General features: G+C 45.3%; 1 protein-coding gene across 3 annotated transcripts in view; it reads right to left on the reverse strand.

Annotated features, from left to right (window-relative positions):
• The window catches only part of RBM25 (RNA binding motif protein 25), an 87,279-nt gene that overhangs the window by 23,047 nt on the left and 40,361 nt on the right, over nt 1-23,871 (reverse strand). For 2 of the 3 annotated variants that reach the window (XM_075927274.1, XM_075927271.1), the window contains exons 1-6: nt 19,573-19,780; nt 9,070-9,190; nt 5,266-5,315; nt 3,846-4,016; nt 3,085-3,142; nt 1,226-1,386 (exon numbers count right to left, since the gene is read on the reverse strand). In XM_075927274.1, coding sequence (XP_075783389.1) covers nt 1,226-1,386; nt 3,085-3,142; nt 3,846-4,016; nt 5,266-5,315; nt 9,070-9,175 — 546 coding nt within the window. In that variant the 5' untranslated portion in view covers nt 9,176-9,190; nt 19,573-19,780. Of the gene's footprint in view, nt 1-1,225; nt 1,387-3,084; nt 3,143-3,845; nt 4,017-5,265; nt 5,316-9,069; nt 9,191-19,572; nt 19,781-23,871 lie in introns of those variants that run through there. The other variant, XM_075927272.1, reaches the window with a different exon arrangement.

A 23,871-nucleotide genomic window follows, 5' to 3' on the forward strand; every position in this document is an offset into this window, starting at 1 on the left:
TACAATCTACTCTCCCATGGCGAGTAGATTGCAACCCAGAAGAGCCAGGTTCGGGCGATCTGCGCATGTGCAGATCGCCGGACAGCGCAGCTGGCAAGCGGGGCTTGCCGCGGTTCGGTGAGCCCTGTTTATAAAATTAAATTGAAAATTTACTTTGGCCAACTAGAACTATGAATAATTGTTGCTTCAAGAAGGAAGTGCTCATTGGTATGTCTTTCCTCTTAGGGCAATTAGAGAAAAAGTGCACGTGTTTTAAATGAAGAAACATGTTCTGTTACCCTTGCTGAGAGAAGCATCAAGCAAAATTGGGCTGCACTAATTTTTGGTACATCTACTAGTTTCAAGCAAATTACACCCATAATGAAGTTGGCTCAATTAATCCATTACAAACTACCTCAGAAAGACAAATAAATTAAAACCAGAACATTCAAAATGAATTAGATGGACAGTGAAACTGGTCTGACTCCCAACAAATGTTCCCTAAAGTTAAGAATAGAAAAAATACCCAACATACTTAATGTTACACCTACTTGTGACCTATTCACTGCTTTACCACAGCACAGAAATAAGTTTACTTTTCCAATCTGCATGAGTGGAAGGATGCAAGAGAAACTCCATCCACCAGTTCATAGATTTTGTAACAATACATTTCTATAGGTCTTTTTAAAAGAGGTTGCAAATCTCTAATCAACCATTAAGCTTCAGAACAGTAAGGTACAGTGTAATATGTATTATTCCTCTTTAGAATGGATATAAACTAAGAATCAGAGATGCAGGCCTGGCTGATACATAGTGATGCATTAATTTTAAAGATATGATTTTGAACAGATTTATTAAAATGTTTCTTGTGGACCCCCCCTTAAGTCAATTTAAGCCTCTTTTATATTGGTCTAGTATACTTCAGTAAATGTATAAAGGTAAGCTAAAATGAAAAACAGATTTAAATAGATTGAAGTGTGTCCATACAGGTGTTTCCATTGGTTAAATAGGCACATTTATGCACAGACAATCCCTAAGGGTAAAATATTCATAAAAGCTTACGTAAATTAGGCTTTTAAATCCTACCAACTTTCAAATGAGATTTAGGAGGCACGATCTAGAAAGTCATGGACTGAGCTGAAACAGGAATAGAAATCAAGAGCAGTGGCTTCTAGCCCTATTTAATTATTACATAGCGCAGTCTCCCCCCTTCTTTCTTAGTGCAGATCACATATTGCATACCTACCCCATTGGAAGCCCTTTTCTTTGCTTTCCATTCATCTAGCTGAGCTTTTGTCTTGGCATCAACTTTAACGAGTAGCTTCTTCTCTCCAATCTGGAGATCGTGTAGCAGTCTCAGTGCTCGTAGTGTGGATTCTGGTTCTTTGTACTCACAAAACCCAAAAGCTAGAGGTTGATGAAAATTTTTTAAAAAATGACTTCAGATAAACATCTATCAACTTTTTCCTTACGGATTGGAGTGACTGATGATGAAGGACATGGGGAGGTGCCCGGCTCCCAACCAGCCACATGGCTCCTCTCTGCACCACCCATACCATGGTAAAGGGCTAGGACAATGCTTCCTCTGCCTCAGGCCCCACCCATTCCTCCAAACCTTGTGCTCCGGGAAATGTGGCCTGTGGAACTAGTGAGGACCTGGCACTGGCAGCAGAGGCAGGGGAGTGTGAAGCGACATGGCCCTAGCTCACAGTGCTTCCTGTGATTTCCAGCCATGTTGCTCTGCTTCCTGCTGGTGAGTGGGGGAGGGGCAGAAGAGTCTTCCCACAAGTGAGCGTAAAGCCCCATTGCCATGCTACCCCCCACCACTGCCAGTGATTGTGGGGCGTGGCCTGACCCTTTCTGTGGGCACCAGACCCCACCCCAGCTAGCCCCCAGGCCACCTAGAAGCTCTGGCTCCTTACCCCTCCCATCCATGGCTTTTAGGGGGGTCATGTGCCTCCACTCACACATTGTCCCTGTTATGTATCATTAAAGACCTTCCACATTGAGCGTTCCCAAACATTTTAAAAAATATTCCAGAAATATTCATCATGAAAGGGAAAATATGTACTCTGCAAATTTGCCAAAAAAACCCAAAACAAAAGTCACACACTGCATTATTCTGAAATAATTATAAAATTATATAAAAAGGACATGTTCCTTTTTTATATTTCTTGATTTTTCTCTGTTCCCTTCTTTATTTCTATTATGGAAAACACTGATTCCATCAGTATAAAGATTTCACAGGAAAAATTGCAATATGTGACTCAATTTAAATGCAAAAATATTAAAGTTAGAATAGCGTCGGAGGGCCATACTAGTCTGTAACTTTAAAAGTGAGTAGTCCTGTGGCACCTTAAAGACTACAAATAAATATAAATTGATTTATATTTATAAATATAAAAATAAATAGAGAAAGAGAGAGAGCGTGTTACCCTTTAAGGTGCCACAGGACTACTCACTTTTAAAGTTATAATAATTTGTCAGTAGAGGTTACAACTCTAAAAACTGTAACTCTCTGGTCCAGCAACATCCATGGGTCCTACAGGACCCATGGATGTTCCAGGATCAGAGAGTCCCAGCACGCTGCAGGGGGTAAGATGGCTTGGGGAGCACGGCTCAGTGCGGAGGAGTAGGGCAGTCCAGCTGGGTTGCCCAGGTGGCTGGGAAATTGCTGCACTGCCCTGGAGAAGGGGCAGCTGGGAACTTGGAAGCCCAGCACACAGCTCTGTTGGGCTGCAGGATGGTTGGGAGCCTGGCATGCAGCTCAGTTGGGCTGTGTTGGGGGAGCTAGGAAGGTCACTGCGTGGCCCAGCTACACTGTACATGGGGGGGGGGTGGGACACGGACGGACGGACGACTGTGGGGGTGGGTAGGAAGCCCAGTGCGCATCCCAGTTGGGCTGTCCAAGTGCAGACAACAGCGGGTGGGGCCAACAGCAGGAGAGTCAGAAATGACCTCCCCTGATCTGGTAAAATCTCTCATCTGGGAACAGTCAGGTCTCAAGGGTGCTGAACCAGGAAAGACCAACCTGTATATGTTTAAAAACTGCCTGATAATCAAAATAAATAAATCTGGTTATGTATGTCAAAAGGCAACACTTACCTTGAAGTTTTCCAGATGCCCCCTGCACTCTCTTCCAACTCAAAACCAAGCCACATTTCTTGAAGGCAAAATTAAGAAAGGAACGTTACTATTTAGTACATCTTAAATAGCTGTACACACAAAAAATATATACAGGCAGTCCCCAGGTTACATGGATCCGACTTACATCGGATCCCTACTTACAAACGGGGTGAGGCAACCATGCACTAGCTGCTTTTCCCCCCAGCAGACCAGGGAGACGCGAAGCTAGCGCCCCCTCCCCCCCCAGCAGACCAGGGAGATGCGGAGCAGCTTTTCTCAGCAGACACCTCAGTTTGAGAATAAAGGACTGAGGGAAGTGAGGTGTGGGAGAATAAAACTGAGCTCTGGAGAAATGTTTGGCTAGAGTTTCCCCTACAATATGTACCAGTTCCGACTTACATACAAATTCAACTTAAGAACAAACCTACAGTCCCTATCTTGTATGTAACCCGGGGACTGCCTGTATACCATTTTGTGAATAAAACAGCAAAGCTTAATTTTACTAAAAATCTTCTATATTCCTATTTGGTACTAATTGAAGGAAAGCTATTCTGGTCAAAGTGATTATTTGGCTTCCACACAAGGCTAATTAACATATTCATTACTGCACCATCAGTTCCCAACTTCACTGCTTGTGAATTAATCCCACTAACTTTACTAGACTCCTTTAAATGATGTCAGAATATTTACATTACACACCCACTGAAGATAAAGTCTAACAAACCAACCAACACACTTACAGCTAGGAGTTGTCTTATAAGCATGTCTGATGCCTTCTCGGAAATGTTGCCCACAAAGACAGTGGTAGTGGGACCACTGTTTTCATCATTTTCTTTATTCTTTAGCCCTGGGTGATCTTTCCTGGCTCCCAAGTGTTTTCCAACCATGGACACTGTGGTAGGAACTAAGACCTATGGAGGAAAAAGAAGACGCGTGTATCTATTTTATAACTTACCAGGAAAACAGGTACAGTTGGGGATACGGAGCTGTTTCACTACTAAGTTTACAGCATAGCAAGGTAATTGAAAGCCAATACAACATGACAGTAGTTTTAAGATCCTACGCAGAATACAGATATTTGCTTACGAGTCAAAAGAATGAAACTTATTTTAAAATCATTGCTGGAGATGCAAAGCAGAAATAGGTACATTTGTGCAAAGACCTCGCTTTTGGAAAAGACGTTAAGAGTTATCTTTAACTCAGCATTTGCTCCAGAAATGAACGGAGAGCCTGCCATCTTTTGATATACTGGCACATCTTAGCATCTTATGAGAAACAGAATCTTCACACTTGTGACAGTAAACAGAAGATTAATTGTGGCTAAAAAAAATAGAAATACAATGCCTAATACTTCCAGACTGCGCACAAACTAATGTTTTAGTTTATCAATCCATACTCCTCTATCATAACCTCTTTTCCTTGAATATGCAAAAGAAATGGGTTGGGAACTGGAGTATATGTAGATAGGTAAAGTACATTTGCGTGTGCACATCTTCCAATCATTTTATAAAGAAGGATTTAGAAGAATAACTGTTTGCATGTGTTTATATGGAAACCACCACCAGGAAATGGATTTAATACCTAGAACAAATTCAGATTTTTATATTCAGAAAACAACCCTACACATGGCTTCTTCTTGGCACGTACAGATCAAACCACTGAAAATAGTTTTCTCCTCAAGGGCTCCCTAAATCCTGAGCATCCTTTTCCCTCCCACAGTACTGTAGCCAAAGATGACTTGTCAGAACTTGGTCAGAAACTTGTCAGCACTGACTCTTACTTGGAAGCAGTGTTGGGTGATGCATACATCAACATGGGCTACAAAACACCTCAAGACCCCCTAAAGGTGTATTGATCTGGCAAGCAAGAGACCAGTCAACTCCAGTGTTTCGCACAGCAGTGCAAGAGTATTATCACAAGGCCATCTCTAAATTATTTCATTTGAGATATAAATAAAAAGTAGAATGTTCTATTTACAAACAAAATTTCAATTCATTGTTGTTAGCAATTCCAGATAAATCCTTTATCGCCAAGCTTTTCCATTCATGGTTATGAATGTTGTTACTGAATGGGTGGCAAGTTACAAATGAAGAATGTTTTCAATCAATAAAGCAAGTTTTGTGCACATTACTTTATCACTGCTTCCAGTACGGTACTTACAGTTGGAGCAGGAGCCATAATGCCCATTGGTACAGGAATCATAGGGGTCCCTGAGGGAGACAGAGAGCATATATATAAATATTACCTCCACACACTAGAATAAGACAGACACAATACATCTGTGACAAATCACCTATCAATGTATGCCAAGAAAAAAGTAACAACACTGGTTGTAAATCAGAGAACAAATTCAAAACATTGCACTCACAGTAGAAATAGCTTTTTAACATTTTCCTATCATTTCTATTTATTCTCACTATACCATGCAACACAATGCATAATGCACAACATGCAAATCTTGATGAATACAGAATTAAATTTCCTCATGGACATTTATAGGATATTCTTTGTTGTATAATGAATATAAATTTATTACACCACCACCACCTTTGAACCACAAGACCATTCTCTCTCTTCCTGAAGTTCCCTGCTTCATTCACTACACACATTCTAACTTCTCCAACAAATGAGGCCTTAGATAAAAATCTCATTCCTTACACAAACTTGATTCATTCCCACATCAGTCCTATGCACTCAATGAGTCAGAAGTACAGGCAGTCCCCAGGTTACGTACAAGATAGGGACTGTAGGTTTGTTCTTAAGTTGAATCTGTATGTAAGTCGGAACTGGCATCCACATTCAGCCGCTGCTGAAACTGACCAGCGGCTGACTACAGGAAGCCCAAGGCAGAGTTACTCTGCCCCGGGGCTTCCTGGAATCAGCCGCTGATCAGTTTCAACAGGCTGAATCTGGACGCCAGTTTTTACAGATTCAACTTAAGAACCCCAGGCGTCCCCAAGTCAGCTGCTGCTGAAACTGATCAGCGGCTGATTCCAGGAAGCCCGGGGCAGAGCAACTCTGCCTCGGGCTTCCTGTAGTCAACACTGGTCAGTTTCAGCAGCGGCTGACTTGGGGACGTCTGGAGCAGAGCAGCTTGGGTGCTGCTGGGTTGCTCCAGTAGCGCCGCTCCTCGGCGCTACTGGACCAACCCGGCAGCACCCAAGCTGCTCTGCCCCAGGCGTCCTGATTCAGCCGCTGCTGAAACTGACCAGCAGTTGCTGAATCAGGACGCCTGGGGCAGAGCAGCTGGGGTGCTGCCGGGTTGGTCCAGTAGCACCCAGAGCGGCGCTACGGGACCAACCGGCAGCGCCCCAGCTGCTGAGCACAGGGGCAGCGGGACAGCCCAGACGTGCCGCAGACCAGGGAGACGCGGAGCAAACCCCGTTCGTAACTGCGGATCCGACATAAGTCGGACCCGCGTAACTTGGGGACTGCCTGTACAGTAGGGAAAAAGGTATGTGGTCATGTAATTAAAGCCTGTATAATGCGTATGTACAAGGAGGCCAAATTAGGGCTGCATGGATAACTAATTCAAATATTTCTTAATTTGTCTGCTTAAGTTTGCACCCTTAGTGTCCTTTTAATGTAATTAATTACTTAACAAATGTTAAGTTTCTAAACAAAAACTGAAAACAAAACATGTCATGGATTAAATCTATAATGATTGCTTCCCTGCCTTCTCCCAACCCCCCACCTACTCCCGCAGGTCACTGAGAACTTTAAACCCACGATATACTACACTATTGTAGTTCTTCAGGGAGGTGGTCAGGATTTACTGCCGAGGTGTCCTTACAGGTCTCTGGCTCTCTTGATGACGATAACCAGAAGGCTGCTTGCGTGTGTGCTCAGTGATATGTGCGGTGTAGACTTGTGTACTTAGTCTCCACAGCAGACTCCAAGAGAGCCCCCAAAGACCACAAACCAGATAAGGATCGAAGGTGCCAGGCCAGGTTTATTGTAAAGCAAAGTACAGTAATAGTTGTCAGTAGACTCTACTGAACCACTACGCATATGTACTTGCCACAATGGAATGTCCAGTCTGTGGGAAACTTCCACTGCCTCCTAGATCATCCAAAGACTGTCCCCCACAAGACAACACCTTATATACACTGACATATACAGCTTATATACACCACTGCTGACATATAAGGTTGTCACTCTCTGATGTTGTCAGGTTACCCTCTGAAACTACTTAGATACCACCCATCACCCTGTACCTCATGGTTTGATTAGATTCTCTATCCATTATGCTGTCATTTTAGACCCTTTCCTGAACCTGAGTCTGTATCTGTGAGGAGTGGGTACTAAGGTCTTTTTAATAAGCTAGTGATATTATGTGCTTTCCACTTATGACCAGTACCAATTATTATTCTGCACCTTGGCCTATTACCAATTAGTGTTTTGCACTCTCAGCCCTGTTTGTGCCAAGTTCTGTGAGTTGGGGCCTGCCCCCTGCTCACAGCTTAGCTTTGCCTAATGTTAGCCATGCTTTGTCCATTGTTAGCTAGGCCTCAGACCAGGCCTGTGCTGCACTGGCTTATGTTTTAGGCCTTCATCTTACTACAACTATAACCAACGTGTAGACTACACGATTGATCGGTAAGTCTGGGCTTATTAATTAATCCTGTCGACTACACACACCCTTGCTGCCTCTGTATCAGAGGCCGGGAGGGGCAGGGAGAGGCAGGAACTGGTGCCCCCCCCCCCCCCCGCTGCCTCTGATAGAGGCGCAGCAGCGAGGTGCGGGGGGAGGAAAGAGGCAGGAGCCAATATGCACAGGAAGCAGGCTTTAAGTGACTCTCTGCATATGCCAGCTCTGCAGACCTGCCTACCCCTCCTCCCACACTGTTGCCTCTCAGAGGCAGCAACATGTGTGTCTGTGTGGGGAGGTAGAGGAGGCTGCCATGGACAGCACAACTCCCTGTGGAGAGAGACTGCTCTAGCATCCCAGAGAGCAGCCTCTGTCCCCGGCGAGATTGAGCATACCACTGACAGACTGCTGTGCAACAGAAGCCCCTGTCCGCAGGGAGCTCGGGTTTCCTGCGGACGGGGCTGTTGCCGCCCCATGCTGCTGCTTCTATATTAGAGGAATGGGAATGAGCATCCTGGCCTTGTCCATGGAGATTATCAAATAGTCATGTAACTGATAATATTTGATGCAGTTACACAACTGTTCAATTACATGCTAATATCCCTAACAACGAGGATGGCCCATGCATAACTTATATGTTAGGGGATTTCATGGTCCCCGAAGTTGCTAATCTTCATATGAAATATTTAGATTTGACACCAAGATTAAAATAAAATCTGTGTTTTGTAAATTGGAATAGATCTTAAGTTATAAGCCATGTCTTCACACAATGCTTAGCCTAAAAAGACCACATCTTGTTTTGGGCCTCTCAGCAGTACTGTAATATAAACAACAAGGAAATATCCTCAGTATGCAAATTAAAACCATGGCCAAGAGACTGCTAATGGGCCCTTATAGTCTTCACCTATGCTACAGGTTCAAGTCCAAAACAGAACAGCGGCTGCCAAAAGTTGCTGCTATATATTTTCCTAGCACACATCTCCAAGATACCCAAGTGCCTTCCATTGTGTTTACCATCCAAAGGGTGTTAAGGTGGCCTATTTGAAAAAAGTTGGAAGCTACAATCAGTTGTCAGACAGGTGTCTCAAAATCCACCACCAAAAATAAACTGTGTTAGGAGCCAATCTCAACAGAGGATGAGGAGTAGCTAGACACAGAAACTGAGCTATATTCACTTTATAGTTTTACTGACCAGAAATTAAAACCATGCATCATAACAGTAAGAAGCTTATTCATACTGAAGATCTCTATGGATAAAATAGGTCTTCAACCTTAGTATGTAGGTAAGCAATTAAACTCAAGAGTGAATACAAAAGATTTAAAGGAAAAATTCACAAGGTTCCATGTTGGTTCTAGTTGCTAACATGACTTACCAGGAGGTACAGGTGGAGGAAAACCAGGAAACTGTGGAGGCGGAATCCCAGGTGGTAGCGTTGGGATTCCCATAGGAGGGCGATTTAAGTGAGGTGGAAAAGACATTCTTGCAGCAGCAATCTAGAGGGGGAAAAGAAGATCAGCCTCAAAACAATAGCTATTTGAAGAGTAAAATGACAACCATCACAATAACTCTGATTCTTATCCTTTTAGGGACTGCATATAGGAAATGCAAACTTCTCCAACTGAGCCATACCGCACCAGTAGAGAAAGACTTCTTTTATAAGAATCTAAAATTAGACAGTTGAAACACAAATGGTTTGTGCAGAACAAGCTCAGAGAAAATACAATATACTTCAAGAGTTACTTTTCCAATATCTAAAATAAAAAATAATTTCGTAATAAAATTTTTGCAATAAACCAACTAGTTCTCCTGCACAGATGAAGTGTCAACGTATTACATGTTTGTGACTCAAGTCATCAAGGGTCAGAATCACAATTTCCAGACACTCTTTGCTGAAAACAATTTCTATTAATGGGATAGACACCAGGAAAATTCCTATCTTCAAAACAGACAGTTGATATGCATGCAGAGACCTCTCCAGTCTATTTTTAGCTTTCTGGCTTCTACGTCTGCAGGTTCAACTTGGCAGGTAACTGATGAGCTAAAGAGTCACTATGCTACCTACACATAATAAAGAACGTTCTAAAACACATTCACTATTAAAACAGTCACTATCCATATATACACTTATAAGAGACCACTTAGTTTGAAAGTGTACAGACCGATCAAAACAGAATAGACACATATATATACTCATTTTCAGTATCATCTTAATGTAGTGTAGTAATAGCTGTGAATTGTTATCTAAAAAGTAAATCTAGATTACATATCTTGCCTTTACAGACCAAACTGGTGTTAAAAACAAAAAACAAAAACACCCCATATGTTCACCAGCATTACTCAAGCAGATAATATGCACATAGTCTCATACATTAATGCATCAGTAATTATTACCATGCAAATACCCTACCATGAGCCTATATTTATTCTTAAGGAATATACCACCATTAAGTTGGAATGCCAGACTCAGTCACTATCCCTGAGTCAGTTCCAATTGTGCTGGTATGGGTTTTTTTGTCCAGTTTTACAAATTGATTTTGGTTAACAAGAGTTGATTAGAGAGAATTTGGGGTCGGAAGGTGCATCCCTAGTGCAGGAATCAGAATGAGCAGGAAACATGTCTGCATGTGGATGGTCCGTGAGCTAAATTTATGAGAAAACAGAAAATTATATTTACCACACATGTTGGAGTAGGAAATGAGAGCCATTGAGACTAAGAGTATCTCCTATACATGGGAGCAGGCAGGAAACATGCTAATGCTGCAATGTTAGTACAAAAAGCTAATACCACTATCCCACTATGATAACAGATGCAGAGACCTCAGGGTCTAGAGGAAGGCGTTATATGTGGTACTAGAATTCAAGACCAAGATTATTTCTGTAGTTCTTCCAGACTCTGAAAATAAGCATGTGTGTCCACCCATGGGCACAAGTCCAAGCATATTTGGTGGTGTTACTCTTGAGCTCACAACAAGAAGAATTCCCATATCCACGAGACCTAAGCTATACTTACACAGCATAATAGACAAACTTTTCTACTGTTCTAATTTTCAAGCATACTTCTATGGTTATCTCACTTCCCTTCCATTATTAAGCTTAGAGATTCTAAAACTCTACTGCTGCCTACACTTCACTTAGAACACCATAGTGTAAAATTCTGCCTATCAGCTGAAATTCTACTAAAAATCAGATTTCTGGAGTGGAAGTCTGAGATTCCCTTGTCCACCTAGGTATTTTGGTTGTGTACTTTCCTAATCATAAGCCAAATGCATCTCACCAAGCCAAGGGTGGGCAAAGGAGCCTCTGTGGGCCAGACAGCCACCATGCTGCTCCCTCACCCCCAAACTAATTGAGACCTGAGGACAGGGGAATGTGTGACATCAGAGGAAACTGCCAGCGGTTTTAAGACAGCCAGCAGTTCTCTCTAGCCACTGTGTGCCCCTGGCAAGGCAGGGACAGGAGGCAAAAGACTTTGCACACTCCCCTGCCCCCAGGTCCTGACTGGCCTGGGAGCAGAGGGAGCATGCGAAGTCTCCTCCCTCCACCAGGGGCATGAGGCATCAGAGGGAACCACTGTCTGTTTTAAAAAACAGCTGGCAGTTCTCTCTAGGTGCTGCGCAAATCTGGCAGGGGAAAGGGACAAGAGACTGTGTGTGCTCCACCCACCCCAAGCTTTGGTCGGCCTGGGAGCAAGAGGAGTATATGAGGTCTCCTTCCATTGTAGCACCTAGAGGGAATGGACAGTGTTTTAAAACAGCTGCTGATTCTCTCTGGGTGCTGGAAAGGTGGGGGGGGGGGGGGAGAGAAGACCTTCACATGCTTCCCCGATCCCAGGCCAATCACGGTCTGTGGGCGAGGGAACAGGAGACGTCTCCTGGCCCTGCCCCTTCAGAAATTTGTGAAGTGGCCTCCTACAAAAGAATTGCCTGTGCCACCCCCGCTTCTCCAAGCAAGTATTTCACAAAGTTCCAGAAATGGGGAGATCAGAACAAAAGGACTCTTCCACATGTAGATACACAAGGACAGATTTTGGGAAAGATGGCAGGAAAGAATTAGTGTTCCCAACGAGCTAGAGGCTTAAAGGTACACACAGACTAAGCTTTGTTTTTGTTCAAAATCAAAGTAAAACATAGCATTCAATGGAATAAACTTTCACCTACAAGATTGGTGAGGAAGACAAGACTTATAACCTTTCTAGTCTAGGTCTACAGCAGTGTTTCTTAAACTTTTTAAGACCAAGGAACACCAAACAATTTTTTTTTTATTTTTATTTTTTTTTTTTTTTAAGAGGAACACCATGTTGGGGAAAAAAAAGAAAAGCGGGGAGGCCAGGGAAAAGTTGTTGGGAGGAAAAAAAAGGGAGGGGGGAAGCTATTGAGGAAAAAAGTTGCCTCTCTCTTTAAGGGTGGCCATTTTGAACTCTGTTGTTCTCTGCGGCACACCTCCGACTGCCTCATGGAGTGTGCCACGGAAAGTGTAACCGTGTACAGCCGAGATGGGCAAGACAGCCTCTCTGGGCCAGATCCAGCCAAGCCAGTGGATCCAGCCCACAGCTGCCTTGCCACTCCTCTGCCCCCAGGGCAATCAAGACCTAGGGGTAAGGGAAGCATGCAAACAGTTGCTATCTACATATGGCTTGAAAAAAATCACCAATATAAACTAGCCTCGAAAAGACCTTACTAATGTGATTCAATTTCATTATATAGTCCTGGCTGTTTAGAGAGCTCCAGTACCTCTGCTATCCACAGCTTTCACATGCAACAGCAAAATGAAGATAAAGGAAATAGGAGATGTGTTTTTCTCTTGTTCTGTAAAATTCCCTTGGAAAAGTGAAATTGAAAAAGATATCACTTTCATTTTCTGGCCATTAATGAGAGCTCTGAAGAGCAACAGCAGGTACTGATGCTATTCTCTGCAAAAAGGTAGTGGAGAGAAGAACCTTGTACAAGCCAGAAAGTTGTTTTCAGTGTTTTAGGTTTATGGGGTGGGGGATTAGAGGAATAACCAAAGAAGGAATTAAGGAGCAGGATTTCTCCAACAACAATTAGGAAACTCTTCGATGAGGCAGAGAACAGGGCATTTGCTCCTTCTCCCTTCCAGCAGTCAGAAGGGCCATGGTGGTTCAAGTTTATTGGTCACCCACAAATCAGAGGCCAATACAGAATGATACGAGCATCGAAACTAGAGGTGTAAAAGTGTAACCGTGTATAGCAGAGATGGGCAAGACAGCCTCTGTGGGCCAGATCCAGCCAAGCCAGTGGATCCAGCCCACAGCTGCCTTGCCACTCCCCTGCTCCCAGGGCAATTGAGACCTGGGGATGGGGGGAGCATGCAAAGTCTCCTCCCGCCGCTAGGGGCGTGTGGCACCAAAGAGAACCACTGGCTGTTTTAAAACAACCAGCGGCTCTCTCTAGCTGCTGCGCGTACAGGGAGTCTGGCTATAAACATGAAGATTAACAGTGTACACCAGGGATGGGCAATAATTTTTAAAATGGTGCTATTTTATAAATTTCTGAAGCAGCCCCAGGTTGCCCCAGAAGGTGTGGGGCCAGGATACATCTTGGGCTCCCCTGCCAACAGATTCTGATTGGCCAGAGGATGGGGGGAGCACATGAAGTCTCCTCCCGCTGCAGCACCTACAGGGAATTGCCAGCTGTTTTAAAACAGCACACCAGCTCCCTCCACTCCATGTGTACCCATATAATTAGTGAAGTTTTCAGCAGTTTGCGCTTCATGGCAGCCCCCTTCCCCCCCCAGCACCCGGAAGACAGCACTGCAGAGCTGGTCCTTGGGGGAGGGGGTGAAAAGAGTAGTATCCCTACTACTCATTTCCCCCCCACCTTGCTGCCTCTGATACAGAGGCAGCAAGAAGGAAGCAGGAAACAGGAGCCGATGCTGGGGGGGGGGGGGGGAGAGGAGAGGAGAGGAAGCTGGCTTAAAAACTAGTTCCCCCCCCTAGCACCAGATCTGCGGTGCCGCCTGCCTCTCCCCAGTGAGCCGGAACTGAGCAAGCCTGGCTCAGTCCCGGCTCGCACCTGTCTTGGACCACTCCTGTTCTGCATATAAAATATAGTAAGAGCCGCCTAGCTCTTATCACATTTAAAATGCAGAGCCACGGTTCTCCCGGCTCTGTCCTGACTCACATCAATCCAGGACCTACCCCTGCTGCAGCTCTGTAGCACGCAGCCCAGCTCCTACAACATTTAAACTGCAGAAGGGGTAGGTTCTGGACCAGTGCGAGCCGGGATAGAGCTCCTTCCCTTATCAACTAATCGTGCAGTCGATACAAATTGTGTCAACCACACGATTAGTCAATTACCTGCCTCAACATCCTTAGTGAGTAGTCAGCTAGATTAAGCATTAATCCTAGGTTTATCGGTTAATCATATAGTCAACCATTCGTTTACATCCCTAGTCTATACTATTGTCTCATTACAAAGCATTTCCATTGCATCATGGTTCCAGCACATCAGCAAGAATGTGACACACATGATCCATGTTCAAAACCTATGGTTAAAGAAACTAAAATTTCAATTACTCGGAGATTTCTTTAACAACTTTTATATAGAATATATTTTTAATAATGGCAGACAAAGGGCTAAGTAGATCATTAGTTTCTCATTGCTATAATCAGTAATGTAATTAATAAGAAATTAAAGATGTCCTTGAATGCCTTAAATTGGCAACTAAACTTCCCCATAGTAGCAGCCACCCTGATGATAACTTTTGACACTAGTAGATAGCATTACTCCCCGGAACATTTTTCAATTTGTTTTAATATTGTACCATCCCCCGCTGACTGCAACCCCATCCTAAAAAGCTGGCTTCCCCTGCATACTGGCTTCCCCCTCCCCCACTGCCTCTTTATCAGAGGCAGCAGCATTGGGAGGGGGGGGGAAATAGGCAGGAGCCAGTGCTCACAAGCAGCCACCGCCCACCTGCTGCTGCCTCCAATACAGAGTAGGGATGTTAAAATCAGATTAATCAACTAACAGAATAATTGATGGAATTTCCATCTATTACTCAATATGAGCACTTCGGCTCTGAAATGTAACAAGAGCCCACCAGGCTGTTGCTACCTTTCAAAGGCGGAAGTGCAGCATGGTGTTCTGTCTTTGAAATGTACAAGAGTCCCAGCAGGGGCTCTTGTACATTCTGAAGATTGAAATGCCACCTATGCTTCTGCCCCTCCCTCAGAGCTGGAGCTGGGGCTAGGGGGAACCGGCTATTAAACTGGCTCCCCCAGCACCCTCTCCTCTCCCCCCCCCCCTTGCTACCTGTTTCTGATAGAGGCAGCAGGAAGGAGGAAGTGACTAGTCAGCTAGTGTCTCGACTATATCAGAAGCTTTTGCTTATCAGATAGTCAATTAGTCACATCCCTAATACAGAGGCAGCAATGCAGGGGAGCTGGGAGCCAGTACAAATGGCTTTTTAGGAGCTGTCCCGACCCCGGTGTGTAAATAATAAAATTTTCAGTGATTACATGTTTACCTAAATAAATGCATTTTAACATCCCTAGCAGCAAGGAGATACATATTTGGCAAAACATAAGGAAAATGAAGCAGTTTCTGGAATAAGGGAATGCTGTTTGTACAATTCACTTTTGCTAAACCAAAAAATAATGAAAATTCTTCTCTGTCAAAAACAGCTATCTAGAAATTTAAGTTTGGTTTGTTCAAGAGTCTTAGGCAAAATCCAATCCACATGGAAATATATTAAAACTTACCTCAATAGGGTTTTTGGTCAGGACTTCAGCGCGGAATGCTTTTCTCAAAGTCTAATTTGATATACAGATGTTTGCAGAATTATTCTGGTGAAGCTTGTAAATTATCTCTCAGAATTGCTCAGGTTAAAAGTATGTTACAAATATTCTGAGTGTGATTTGAATATTATGTTAACTTGTATTTCATTAAAAATGTGCAGTCTTTTCACCACATCAGCATTTTAAATGCATTCCAAAACAAGCAAAACTCCTAGAGCAAAAAACTTTATACAATTCTGGCAATACATGAGCCTAATCCAGTGATGTGGAACCTGTGGACCACATGCAGTCCATGGGGTTCTATGGCCCATGAGACATTCTGTTTACCACTGCCTATGCACAGGGTTGTCAAGATTCTGCTGGCTTCCATCTGCATAGTTCTTTGCATATGTGTCACTTTAGTAATACTGTTAGCAAAGCAAGGGCACATGAAGTGAGATGAGTGCTGAGAGCACAAAACACTGAGGCTGTGTCTAGACTGGCAAGTTTTTCCGCAAAATCATGTGATTTGGGGGAAAAACTTGTCAGTTGTCTACACTGGCCGCTTGAATTTCCGGAAAAGCACTGATGATCTTATGTAAAATCATCAGTGCTTTTCCAGAAATACTATGCTGCTCTCGTTCGGGCAAAAGTCTTTTTCCGAAAGACTTTTGCGCAAAAGGGCCAATTGTAGACAGCATAGTACTGTTTTCCGCAAAAAAGCCCTGATCACGAAAATGGCGATCGGGGGTTTTTTGCGGAAAACCGTGCCTAGATTGGCCACGGACGCTTTTCCGCAAAAAGTGCTTTTGCGGAAAAGCATCCTGCCAATCTAGATGTGATTTTTCCAAAAATTCTTTTAACGGAAAACTTTTCCGTTAAAAGCATTTTCGGAAAATCATGCCAGTGTAGACGTAGCCCGACTGAGGCGTGCGCTCTCTTTTGCATCCAGTCAAAGTGCTGCTACAGTTCAATTGACACCCTAGAATTCTAGGCATGCTAGTTCAATCACCAAAACTACTCTCTCCTGGGAGATCTTCTTGCAATCAATCCACTGAGATGAAGGGCCACTCATGTGGCCCACTCAATAGCCTAGGTAACCCTTCACTGGTCTAGTCCTAAACAGCACCACCACCAAAGAATAAATAGATGCACCTTTATAAATTGTCCTCAAAAAACTTCTACATTTTTCATTTCCCCTAACAGCACAGATTATGAGAAAATAGTTCCAGTCTGTAATTTAGGAATGTAAAAGGTTAACCTAACAGATAATTATGTCCTTATTGGGCTCACTGATATAGAAGGAGGGAGGGGGAGGGGGAGGAATGAGTAGCAGAGATACTAGCTGGGCTGAAACAGCCCCACACCACAGGATCACAGTTAACTTTTTAAACTGTACATCATATCCCTCATCTGTCTTGCCACTGAGTCCAATGTATACAGAGGCAAGGTCTAAATTAGGTTAACACAATCCTCCTTATAGAATTGTAAGGAATTTTAAACAGCTAAAACTACAATTTGTTATCATTCTTAGGTTCTGTTACCATACTCTCGGTATACAAAAAAAATCAAGCTCAAAAGTCAAACAATATTCCTTATCTAGTCCCTCAACATTTTTCTACAAAACCAAATAATGATTTCTAGTAAATATCTCCACAACTTCAAAACTTGTATCTTGACCCAAGTTTGTTCTGTTTCTAACATCTCATTTGTACAGCAACACGCGTATCTCATGTTTACAGTAACACACACCAGGAATGTTAACTATTGTATATTTGTGTAAATGTGTTAACAGCTGGATTTTTTAAAAGTGGTTATATGTTTACACACAGAGGAAAGGGCAGGCGAGAGCTGGTGCTCTGTGAGATGCTGGCATTTAAGCCAGCTTCCCACAAGCAGTGGTTTCCACCTGCCCCCAACCCTGCTGCCTCTGATAAATAGGCAGTGGCACAAGAGAGAGGAAAAGTGGTTCCGCAGAAGCCAGATCTCCATACTTGCCAACTCTGTGGAGCTCCCTGCCTCACTCCCACAAAGGCAGGAGAGTGAGGGGGAGTTGCAGGTGGGAGCCAACACATTCAGGAAGCCAGCTTTTAAGCCAACTCTCTGAGAGTGCCAGCTTCTGTGGAGTGGCCTGTCTCCCCTCCCCTCTCCCAGAGAGGCAGCAGTGTGTGGGGGAGAGGGAGCAGGTGAGAGGTCCCCTCCCTGCTACCTCTGCGGGAGGGAGCAGGTGGCTCCACAGAAGTCAGCACACACAAAGTGCTGGCTTAAAAGCTGGCTCCCCACACTGGTCAGCTCCCACCTTCTCTCCCCCATACTGCTGTCTCTATAGGAGTCAGTGGAGAGTGCAGGCAGCTCTGCGGGAACCATCACGTACAGGAAGCTGGCTTACAGGCACCAGCTCCTACCTGCCCCCAACCCTTGTTGCCTCTGATACAGAGGCAGCAAGGGGAGGCATGTAGTCATTAGGTTAACCAATAAGCCTAAGGTTTTGGTTATTCATGTAACCAACTACATGCTAACATCCCTAACACACACAATAACTGCATACAAATACAAAATATAAATCAGTAGATGTATAAACCAATAGTTGAAATTAAAACTATTTCTGAACTACCAAAATGTCTGCTTAACTGTCTCAGAGCAGATCTAGAAACAGACACAAATGGAGTACTTGTCTAAACTTGCAGCTGAACCGCTATAGTTCTTAATGAAGACACTACATAGAACAAAGGGAGCGCTTTTAATGTCAGCACAAGAGCTCCATCTCTTTGAGGAAGGAGGTATGTCCACAGGAGAAACCGTCCCCATAAACACAGGGCTACCTACATTGGAATTTCCCTCAATACAACTGCATACTTCAGAAGTGTAGATTTTCCATGCCAATTTTTATCTTGTATGTGTTCCTTCCCATCACTCTTCTTCCATGTTCCATCCCTCACTGCAAGCTTGTCACCACACTTCAATGTTTAGTGCCTGAACCTTCAACTTATGCCCACGCAAAGCTCCTCTGTCAATGAGGAGGCTGCTTATGCTCCCATACCAAGAATGGGAGGAGGAGGAGGATTCCTCAACAACATATTTCTTGTGTGGCTAGGGCTAAAACATCCTATGTGCAAAGGAACTGCTGAAGCCCCCATAACAAAATACAAGGCATGTTTTGGGCATCTCTCATTGACTGACTGAGCCTAGAACTTCAGCTTCCACATTTATTGTGCTGCACTGGCAGAGGTGGCTTATCTTCACCTCACAAAGCGATATAGGCAGAAAGTATATATATGCATTGAGGAAGCTGTTAGCGACATCTCATTTTTAACTAAAAAGGGAAAGCTATTCCCCTCTAAAAGAGAAAGTTCTCACCTCAGAGCCTGTCTAGACATATCTGGGAAAATAAGTGTTGTTTAAAAAGGTGTTTACTAACACTTAAAACACTCAACCGCCTCTAGAGTCAGGTTGAAAGTTCTGCTTATCAAACCAAATAAAATACTTTAGACCATCAATTATTGTCTTTGACAAAAGTCCCATTTCACATCAGTTAGTTAAAATATTTTCACACGATACATTTTCCCCAAACCAACAGAGTTTATAAGCAAATTAGCTAGTTTTGGTCAATCCTAGAGCTATCCACGGCCACCTAAATACCAGATTTTGGCCAGTGTTAAGTGGGCTTATCTGACACGTGTTAGCTAACACCACTCGGTCTACACTGGGCCAGGAAGGGATGCCAGCTTTTAAGACGGGGCGGGCGGGGCGCCATTGCCGCGGCCGGCAGTGGAAGGGGGGAACGAAGAAACTCCCCTGCTTCTCCTCCATGGCTGAGGGGAACGCTCCGCGCTTCCACGCGAGGAGATGGCAGGTGGTCCCCCACCCTCAGCGACGGTGTATCCGCCTCCCCAGGACACAGACTCTCCGCTCGCTGGGGGGCTGCGAAGACACCGGAACCTCGCCCCCACCCCGCGCTCTAGGCAACCCCTCGTGCTCCCCAGCGGAGGCGGGGCAGAGTCTCCCCCGGGTGGGGAGCGGGATTTCCCCGCGCAAGCCGGGGGGAGGGGCCCCGGGCAGGGATCGCGTCGCGTCTCCTCCCCGCGGGCGGGCTGGGGGCCGATGGCGGCTTCTCTCCCCCGCGCCGCCGGGACTCACCCTCCTTCCTTGAGGGGCAGGAGCCGCGTCCGGGGCGCCGCCGCGGCCTCTCCTGCACACGCCGGCCGCGGATGGGGAAGGCCTGTCCCGCTCACCGCCGCCGCCGGGCTTAGAGGCCTCTAGGCCGCGAACACACCGCACAGAGCCAGGCGCGCCGCCGTGCTGCGCTGGGGGTCACGTGAGCCGCCCTTTCCGCCAAAGGCCCGGCATGCACCGCGCCGCCCGACCACAGAGGGAGGCTCAGAGTTCTGACAGAACGTCCACGCTATACGCACAGAGACCCACACGCGCCTGCCATAGAGTGGTGACGGCTAGAAAGGCGCAGGGAGAGGAAGGGCGAGTCCCCAGCCGACGCCATGTTTGCTGGGGGCAGCCAAGAGCTGTAGCCACTTACGTGACCCTTGCTGGAGTCGCCATCTTGAGGTCAAGTGGCGAGGGGGGTGAGGAGCTGCTGGCGTCTCACCAGCCGAGCACAAAAGCATCCGGGGGACGGTTCCCGCTGCCTGCCAGCCCAGGCGCTGCCCCGCGCTGTGAGCGGCCCTGGGACACTGGTGTTCCACATGCGGCTGGTGGGGCCCAGCCCGGTGCCACTGGCGCCCCTGACCCCCGCCAGCTGGGAAAGGGCTTTTAGAGGATACCCCGCCCCAGACTGTTTGCCCCCATGGGCAATGACTGTGTTACCAGGTACCATGGCATGGCCGGTGGAACAAGGAAGTCCCCTTGAGCGTGAAAGGCAGGCGACAGATCGCCTTGTAGACGATGGGCCACAGTAAAAGTTTGAGAATCTGTTTTTCGATCATTCAGCTCATGTCACATAGAACAAAAAAAGTTTTAACTTTACCTCACCGTTTCTTTATTAAGCTTTTCATGAATTATATTCACAATACATAAATTCTAGGGGTCTACACCCCTGCTTGCTACACTTGCCAACTCTCCTCTGGCCGCTACATGCGCCAACCCCCCCACATCATGAAAAGGCAGCAGGATGGGGCTGCCCTCAGCTCTCCCCGAGCTCAGCGAAAAGAGCCATACAGGGCCAGTGCTATGCCTGGCAGGAGATGTTGGCCTTGTGGAGGCAGCTCATTGGGTAAGCGGGTGGGGAAGCTGCTCTCCCATCCCTGCTACTTCCCATCCAGCTGCCTCCAGCCCTGCTTCCAGGTCCTGGGCCCTGCCACTCCACGAGCCAATGGGGAACCGCCACCTCCCCTCGGCCAGCGGCCACTGCCAGCCTCTGAGCCAGCGGCCCCCACCTGCCCCATTGGGTCGCAAAGTGGCAGTGCTCAGGACCGGAAGCAGAAGCATGGCCAGAGATGGCTAGATGGAAAGCAGCAGGGATGGGGGAGAAGCAGAGATTGCTGAGCACTCTGCGGCCGAACCCACCAAGGCATCACTGCCCACCAGTGGGACCCAGGAGTCAGGGCAGGAGGTGGCAGAGCAGGAAGCTGGAGCCTCTTCCCACCAGGGCCCTGGGGAGCCCAGAGTGCAGTGAGGAGCCGCTGCCACCCCCTGCAGGGGAGCCAAGTGCCGGGGGGAGCCCAGGACGCCCCTGAGGTGGGGCCAGGAGAATGGCTGGGCTGGGACTCCCACCCATTGGAACCCCTGGGATACTGCCCCCAACGCTCATGTCCAGCCCTGGCCTTGCTCCTGGGGGAGGGGAGGAAATCACCCCAGCCACAGCAGCAAAATGTTCCCGTCCTGCCCCAAGCCATGGACACCGGTTCCCCTTGTCACTCTGCAGACACTGATGATGTGATGACATCATTCTGTCATCTGTCAGGAAACACTTTTTTATGTATAGCGAGAGATAAGCACAAGTCATTGCAAGATCAGGGCCTAAAGATGGGGGCCAATCCACTCCAACTACTTTCAGGGGGGGCAGTGTTCACAGCAAGCCTTGTATATACAATAGCTAATTACCTCAAGTCAAAAACAGCAGTGTGCTTATGCTACAAATATATAACTATCCTGTATTGGTCAGTTTATCCTATGCTGCAATAGTGAGAAGGGAGGGTCCAAGACAATTTTCAGGAGAGTATGAGATAGAATCTATCACAGAGACAAGTAATTAAAAGAGCAATGCTTGGGGTTAAGTTGCTGTCCTGTGAAGAAATCTATTTAATATATTTTGTTACAATGCTGGAAAAAGTAGCCAGATGTTCTAGAAGAGCAGTAGCCTTTATAGAGAGCCTGCCAGTTTTTGTTGGCCTGTTTTATAGAAGCTGAGACAATATTGTAGTTGCTATAGCACATTTACTCCTTGTCTTCTGCTAAGAAGATTGTCAAGTGTGTCAGCAAGTTGGAACATTCAGCTATTAGATACCAAACTGAGTCGTCCAACTTGTTTCATGCATACTCCTCAGCAGCCAGATGGCCAGTGAAAACATCAATCTAGTGCACCATTTCCCTTTAAGCTATTTCTATGAAATTTGTATAAATTATTAGCAAAGGGAATTACAGATGTGCATGATACAAGACTGAGCAGTAGTACACTATTTTATGAATGCCCAACTCTTTTAGAAATTTCTTTATTATTAGCTGTTAACTTAAATAGCGTAATACATCAATTAGCAACAGTTATTTCTCTACACAGTAACTACAATTTATACTTCCCCATAACTAAAAAATGAGGTCATATTTTAATCATGGGTATTTTTAATAAAAGTCATGGACGGGTCATGGGCAGTAAACAAAAATTATTTGATTTGTACTATCTATCCTTGTCTAAAGCTTGGATGCTCTGGGGCAGACTGCTAGGAGAGTCAGTGGTACATGGTCCAAGACCTCTGCTACAGCTGTGAGGATCAGGGGGGGAGGCCCAAGATTCTCACTGTTCAGGAGTGGTGGCATGGTTGCCCAAAACTGCCCTAGCAGCCAGCGTGGCTAACCCAGGGGTTGCCCAAATTGCAGAAGACTTGGAAGTCCTGGAAAGTCAGAATTTGTGTCTTCCATGACCTCCCTGATAGACTTGCAGCCTTACTAAGAAATACAAATATATATAGTATCTAGCAGTTTAGTCATGAATATGTGTTATGAACATTAATATATTCACACTATAGACCTGTGAGGCAGACAAATTTTATCTTCATTTTTACAGATAGGAAAACTGAAGATGAAAGGCAGTATTAAAACACTTAAAATTCCTGGCTCCTATCTCATGTTCTCAGATCATAGCTCTTTGCTTACTCCTTTTGAGGCTACAATCTTGCTGAAAAAAATTAAAATTGAAATTCACAATACCACTTCTAGATGTACTAATAATTCACAAGACAATTTTAATTGTTCCTTATTTTGAACCTTATTAAGAAATCCATGGTATTTTGGTACTTTGACACAGACACCAGTTCACCCATTCTTTATTTGGTATAAACATCTACGTATTGCTCTTTACCCTAAATATTTAGGCCTCATACTCCACCCTCCCCCATCCTGACTAGTCTCTCTGATCAAGAAATCACACCAGTTGTCCACTAATAAAGTTCATGTACGATGCTTCTTTCCCACATTCACCTGCTCACCTATTACTCCCTATTATATAAATATTATCTCACATACCGAGCCAAATATACAGGCATTCCCCCGGTTACGTACAAGATAGGGACTGTAGGTTTGTTCTTAAGTTGAATCTGTATGTAAGTCGGAACTGGCATCCAGGCTACATCTACACTGGCCCCTTTTCCGGAAGGGGCATGTTAATTTCAGAAGCCGTAATAGGGAAATCCGCGGGGGATTTAAATATCCCCCGCGGCATTTAAATAAAAATGTCCGCCGCTTTTTTCCGGCTTTTAGAAAAGCCGGAAAAGAGCGTCTACACTGGCCCCGATCCTCCGGAAAAAGCGCCCTTTTCCGGAGGATCTTATTCCTACTTTGAAGTAGGAATAAGATCCTCCGGAAAAGGGCACTTTTTCCCGAGGATCGGGGCCAGTGTAGACGCTCTTTTCCGGCTTTTCTAAAAGCCGGAAAAAAGCGGCGGACATTTTTATTTAAATGCCGCGGGGGAAAAGGGCACTTTTTCCCGAGGATCGGGGCCAGTGTAGACGCTCTTTTCCGGCTTTTCTAAAAGCCGGAAAAAAGCGGCGGACATTTTTATTTAAATGCCGCGGGGGATTTAAATATCCCCCGCGGCATTTAAATAAAAATGTCCGCCGCTTTTTTCCGGCTTTTAGAAAAGCCGGAAAAGAGCGTCTACACTGGCCCCGATCCTCGGGAAAAAGTGCCCTTTTCCGGAGGATCTTATTCCTACTTCAAAGTAGGAATAAGATCCTCCGGAAAAGGGCGCTTTTTCCGGAGGATCGGGGCCAG

Source organism: Pelodiscus sinensis, chromosome 4 (genome assembly GCF_049634645.1).
Source record: "Pelodiscus sinensis isolate JC-2024 chromosome 4, ASM4963464v1, whole genome shotgun sequence".
Classification (NCBI taxonomy): Eukaryota; Metazoa; Chordata; order Testudines; family Trionychidae; genus Pelodiscus; species Pelodiscus sinensis.